This window comes from Terrapene carolina, unplaced genomic scaffold (genome assembly GCF_002925995.2).
Source record: "Terrapene carolina triunguis isolate 2854851 unplaced genomic scaffold, T_m_triunguis-2.0 Scaffold23612, whole genome shotgun sequence".
Taxonomy (NCBI): Eukaryota; Metazoa; Chordata; order Testudines; family Emydidae; genus Terrapene; species Terrapene triunguis.
Window position 1 is genome coordinate 1 of NW_020687963.1, and position 6,165 is coordinate 6,165.

Here is a 6,165-nt window from a genome sequence, read left to right on the forward strand (position 1 = left end):
GGGGGGCGGACACGGGGCACCCGGCGGCGAGCGGTGCGTGGCGGCTCCTGGCTCCGGCCCGGCGGCTCCGAGGAACCGTCCGGCTCGTCCCCGAGCAGCCCGGCACCTGCAGCCTGCGGGCAGGGCGCGGAGCTGGTCCAGAGGGGGCGGTGCGGGGCTCGGCAGCTGGGGGGTACCAGGGGCTGCCCGGAGCTGGGGGGGGGTTCCAGAGGCTGCCCGGAATTGGGGGGGGGGTTTCCAGGAGCTGCCAGGAGCTGGGGGGGGGGGCCCCGGGGCTGCCCGGGGCTGCTCCTGGTCTACTCTATGGCAAAGCAGCTGTTTCCATGGACTCCCGACCTGTGCGCCAACCTGCCCGGCCCAAATGGGGTGGAGCCACATGGGGGCAGGAGTGAGATGGAGTCAGCACAGCTCCCCCCATGGGCTGCTCTCTTTGGCCCCCACTCCCTCCCTGCCCAATTCCGGCTGTTGTCCTGCGCCCATCCCCGGGGCGTCCCGGCGCCTTCCACAGAGAATCCACAGCAAGACCAAATCCCAGCGGGCTCCCTGCCTCTCTGGGTCCCAGCTCAGCTCGGGGGCAGAGGGGGGTGGTCAGTGGAGGGGATGTGGGGCAGTGTCTGGGCTGGGGGCAGGAGGGGCAGTATTGGGGTAGAGGGGCCTGAGGCCAGGCCGGGACAGCGGGGGGAAGTGGGGGGCAGGGTTGAGAGGGGTTCAACAGGGATTAATGCACCTCACACAGCATCTGCAGTGACGCTCGCCCAGCGCTGTGAGAACGGGCGGGTTGATTAGCTGCTTGGCCCAGGGAGCCCAGAGCACGGAGCAGCGTCTGGTGCAGCCAGCCCAATCCCCCAGCCGAGCCCTGTGAGCGCCAGTCCCGGGCGCTGTCTCTGCTGGCCTTCGCTAGGCCCAGCCGAGAGCCCAGCCTCTCCCAGAGCCCCCCATCATTCCCTGCTGCCCCCGCCGGGCAGGGCCACGCTGAGGGTGCAGGCTCCTCGCTCCGGGCTCTGGGCTGCGGGGTGGCGGCGTTCTGCCCATTGGGGGTTCCAAGGTCTTCTCGCATTTTTCCCTCGTGGGTCGGCCACTGTCTGTGCAAACCAACAGCTCGCGGCTGCCCTGGGAGCAAATGGAACCCTTTCCCCCATGGGAGCCATGCACAGCATGGAGGGAAACTGAGGTACATAGGGATATTAAATATTACAGACAAATCCCACTTTGTCGCAGATGGGCTGTCCCTGCCCTGGCTTGCAGAGTGAGTGTTTCCCCCTTGCTGGTCCCAGGCCTGGCCATGGAGCTGGGGGGTCTCCTCCAGGAGGAGGCGCAGCATCCAGGCTCCCTCCCCGTGATGCTGACCCCTTAGCGAGGAGAAAGGAGCACCCCAAAGACACCCTGCAAGGTCCGTCCCCTCCCCAAGCTGGGGCTAGGGCCAATGCAGGGCAGTGTCTGCAAGGGGCAGCAGAGGACGGAGGGGAGCTGGGGCGGGCACTGAGCCCCTGTAGGGTGGAGGTCGGCGTTCCGGCTGGTAGGGGAGGAGTGGTCTCTGCGCACGCTGGGCTGGAGGAAAGGCCCCTGAGCCTCTTCCTGAGTGCCGCGCCGAGGCCGGCCCGTGGGCCATGGTGGGGCACACGGACGCTTTGTTGACACAAGGGAAGCACATTGGTCACGGAGCCCCAGGACCGGTGCGATGGCCCCAGCTTTGGAACAGTCTCTGGGAGCCCGTCAGTGGGCCAGGCCCCCGGGGGTCCCACTCTTCCTTCCCCCAGGGTGGGCCCCTCGGCTTCCGTCTCCTTCGCTGGATGCTGGGCCTGTGGGCCCTTGCTGCACCCGTGAGCACCAGGCAGCGCGTTCAGCTGGGCAGACCCCGAGGGAGATGAGTAGAGGCTTAGGGAGCCAGGCAGCTCCTCCGCCAGCGGCTGCAGGGACACTCAGCCAGCCTGGCCGACAGGCGGGTTTATTAGTTGACTGGACACAGCACAGGAAGTCCTTGGTTAGCCCAGAGAAAAGGAAGTGACCGCCTAGTCCATCCTGCTCAGCACAGAGCCCAACCCCCGTCCCTCTGACCTCTCTTTGTCCCAGTTCAGGTGCCCCGATGGCTTCCCATCAGGGCCGGCTCTGGCTTTTTTGCCGCCCCAGGCAAAAAAGCCTGGGGAAAGGTGCGTAGCACCATTACCTGGCCCATCAGGAATCCCCCTGGAGGATGTTGCTAGCACCCGTTCAAACCCAGCCGGCCAACACGTCTGTCCTCAGCAGAGGACTGTGGGGTTCCCTCTGTTTACGTGGCAGCAGGACCCGGGCCAGCAGGGGAGGAGATGGCAGGACACAGACCAAGCTGTGGTTTAGCAAACACAAGTGGGGGAAGAAGGAGCAGGGAGTGTCCATGGGCTACACGTTGCTTTGCGGAGTAACCGTCAGGAGATGCCACCTCAAAGGCTCCCTGGCCTCTAAAAGCGAGGGGCAGAGAACGCCAAGTTCCCGCTTTCACTAAGAAGCCAAAGGCCTGGCACCTTTGGGCTGCAGGGCGCAGTCCTGCCCCAGGAGCGGGTCAGTCCCCCCACAGCTGGGGAGGTGGGACAGCTGGGGGGACTGACCTGGCCCTTGTGAGGTTTCAGTGTTATCGGCTGGTCACCACCGCTGCCGTAGTTTCACTGTTAATCTAACCCCGCAGTGCTGTGCTGGAACGGCGCTGGCACTGCCTGTGGACGCCCATTAACACAGCACACTGGGGAACAGGGTCTCTGTCCAGGAGCAGGGACCCTTGAGCACTGAACTGGCCAGGGGCGGCTGTGGTGGGTGCGCGGAGGAGGTGCAGGGGGTGGGGGATGGGACAGGGTGCGCGCGGAGGGGGTGCAGGGGGTGGGAGGTGGGACAGGGTGTGCGCAGAGGGGGTGCAGGGGGTGGGGGATGGGACAGGGTGTGCGTGGAGGGGGTACAGGGGGTGGGAGGTGGGACGGGGGGGGCGGGGGGGGGGGGCGGGGGGGGGGGATGGGAATGTGTGTGTCACCCGGTCTTTGCTCCCCAGCCCGGGGCTGCAGTCCTGAGCTCTGCTCAGTGTCAGGATCCCCCTTCCCTTCCCCCGAGTCCTGCGGCAGCCCCCCCACCCCGTGCCTGCCCCTGGGTAACCTGCCACGTCCCTGTCCCCCCAGGCCCATGACCTGCAGGAGCTGCGGCGAAGCGCCTCGCTGGCCACCAAGGTCTTTGTGCAGCGGGACTACAGCGACGGGACCCTCTGCCAGTTCCAGACCAAGTTTCCCCTGGAGCTGGACAGCCGGGTAGGGAACGCGTTGCCCTTCTGCACTGGCAGGTGGTGGAGCTGGGAGGGGCAGAGCAGGGCCAGGCAGAGCCTCGGGCGAAGGCCCCTGTGACGGGAGTCCCGGGGGCGCCAGGCTGAGGCTGCTCAATTAGGGCAAAGTGCACAGGACGGGGCAGACAATCCCCAAACTGGTGGTTATTCTACTTGGATTCACCAAGCCAGCAACCAACCAGCTTCTGTAACACCTCACTGGTTACTCGGAGCCACCCCCCAGCTCCCTTAGCAACCCAGCCTTGGGCTCCCACCCCGACACCCAAACCAAATGCAACGAGCGTTACTGAAAATCTTCATCACATAGAAAGTTCTCCCAATCGCAGAGGATCGGACGCCTCACACACCAGGTTAATGACAGCTTAGATCCTGCCAAATACAGGCTGCCAGCCAATGCTTATTAACGAGACTAAACTGTATTAAAGAAGAACAGAGCGAGAGTGCTGGTTAAAGACACGAGTTCTAGTCCAATCTCGGGGCGATCCAGACTGGAACTGGGGACCTCAGGCCTCCCCTGAAGATAACAAGGCCATGGCCGAGAGGTCCCTGGCAGGCTGACACCTCCTGGCAGCAGGGGCCCCTTGGCTCCGGAGTAGAATCCCCTCTTTCCTGCGTACCCCCAGGTCATTAGTTGCATTGATTAGCAGAAGGCGATGGACCATTCCAGCAGTTCAGAGACAGTTTACTACAAACTTCCAAGCGAAATAGCGACAGTGACATTCTTACATTCAGGTTTGATCTAAATGTTAATATCCCCCTTTGATCTCGGAATCAATAGCTGGAGTGAGAGCCAGGACCCAGCTGTTTCCATGGGGAACAGCCAGCAAGGGAGACGTAAACACAGACAATGAGTAGCCCGGCTAATTCGCTAACGATGCAGGTTTGGTTTCCGAGCTCTAGGCTAGGTCTACACTACACTACCTTTGTTAGCTGGTTACAGGGACTGGCCCCTTATTACCATTGACCTCCTTCTCTAACATGCCTTTAAAGGTGGAATTTGGGTCATTTAGCCTACTAGTTGCTTAACCCTTTCTGGCCCTGTGTCACAGCTCCCCCCCATGCCCCCCCAGTTATTCCTGGTGTCGGCCTGGGGCCCTGAGGCTCTGTGGACTTGGGATCCCTGGGCACGGCCAGCCAGCGGCTCTGGGAAGGGCCTCCCCCCCCCCCCCCCCCCCCCCACCACAGATGCCAGCACAGCCCTCGGATGGCGCCCGTCACGGACCCCCAGCGTCAGTGCTCAGCAACAGCCCCCGGGAGGCCCCCTTCAGGGAACCAGACCCCCCCAGGGGCTCGCTCTGTCGCTGGGGAAGCCCCTCGGCTTCACCGCCACCTTGGACCGAACCTTCAGCACCCCTGGCTCACGCCGTGAGCTCCCTTCCGCGAGTCCACCGGAGAGAGACATGCACCCCCAGGGGCGCAATGCCCCCCACCTCCAGCACCTGCCGGGGCGCAGCCGGCGCGGTTACAACAGGGGGTTAGGAGGGGCTGGACCCCAGCTAGGCAGGCCTTGGGTAGCACCCCGAGCAGGAGGCTACAGCCTGGTCAGCCCAGAGCCCCAGCCAAGCAGTGTCCGCCCTTGGCTCCCGCTCTGTGTTCAAATTCCCGGCCAGCCCCAGCTGGCCTCTCCTCAGCCCTTTGTCCAGCTGATCACACCTGGCCGGCTTCCTGGGGGGTGAGGGGTCCCAGGGGTTGGGTTGGCCATTGTCTTCATGGGCCCCCCAGTGACCTGGGTCCCAAACCTGAGCCAGCCAGGAGCCATTCCCACCTTTCCCCACCACCTAGCTATCCATGCAGCACATAGGGGAAACTGAGGCACACACCGCATTCATACAAAATAGTACAGAAAATTCCCACTCTGGCACATTCCCCACCGAGAGCTGCACCCACAACCATGGGGTCTGGGCTGGTGGCAGCTGGGCCTGGCTGGGGGGCAGCTGCCCAGCCTCACGCTGGGCCAAGTCCTGCATGTGCCCATACGTCTGTGTGCATAGGCCCTGGCTCTGTGTGCGTGAGCAAACTCGTGGGGGTGGGGAGGTGCCCACCCAGGTGTCTGTCTGTGTGCATGTGTATGGGGGGCGCTGTCCTCCCGGGGGGCTCTCTATGGGGCACTGTGATGGCTGTTCCGTGGGTCCCTCATTCCTATCAGCGGAGCTGGTCTGTCTGTGCTTGGGGGTCCTTCAGGGTCAGCTCATTGGGATGCTCACGATGCCCCGGCCCCTGCTGCCGGGCATGGGCTGAGTGCGGCCCGGGCAGGGCTCCCAGTGCCAGCCGGACCCTGTGTGACCCTCAATGCCCTCACTCGGGTTTCTCTGCCCCAGCTCGAGCGGCAGCTCTTTGAGGAGACAGTGAAGACCCTCAATGGCTTCTACGCTGAGGCCGAGAAGATCGGGGGCAGCTCCTACCTGGAGGGGTGCCTGGCGTGTGCCACGGCCTACTTCATCTTCCTCTGCATGGAGACCCACTATGAGAAGGTAGGGCCGGGCCGGGCCAGGCCAGGCTGGACCAGCAGCTGGGTGCCGAGTGCTCAGCCAGGGCCCCCACGGCCACGGAGTCGGCCCGGCCGAAATGCAGGGACAAGGCCGCAGCGCCCCTCCCCCAGGTCTTGCCTCCTGCTCTACGGGGGCAACGGCCGTATTCTCTGCGGTGACCCCCTCGCTCCTTCCTGGCAGGGTCCCCAGGCGGCTCGGAAGGGAAATTCTCCCCGGGTATCCCCCGTGCCAGCCAGCCGGAGCCTGCCCAGGCAGTGACGTGGGAACACTTTTAACAGTGGGGTGCTGAAAGCCAGTCCCCTTCCCCTGTCCGTGCCCCCCTCAGAGCTGGGGCCAGGAGCAGGCTGTGTCTCCGGGGGGGGGGCAGACAGGGGTAAGGGG

The 6,165-nt window shown here is 64.3% G+C and overlaps 1 protein-coding gene across 1 annotated transcript; it reads left to right on the forward strand.

Annotated features, from left to right (window-relative positions):
* Nucleotides 1-3,113: 3,113 nt before the first annotated feature.
* LOC113408754 (golgin subfamily A member 7B) lies at nucleotides 3,114-5,766 on the forward strand (the record flags this gene model as incomplete). The annotated part of the gene is made up of 2 exons (XM_026662153.1): nucleotides 3,114-3,263; nucleotides 5,614-5,766. Coding segments are annotated over 2 exons (303 nt in total), but the record flags the coding sequence as incomplete, so codon positions are not given.
* Between the last annotated feature and the right edge of the window lie 399 nt (nucleotides 5,767-6,165).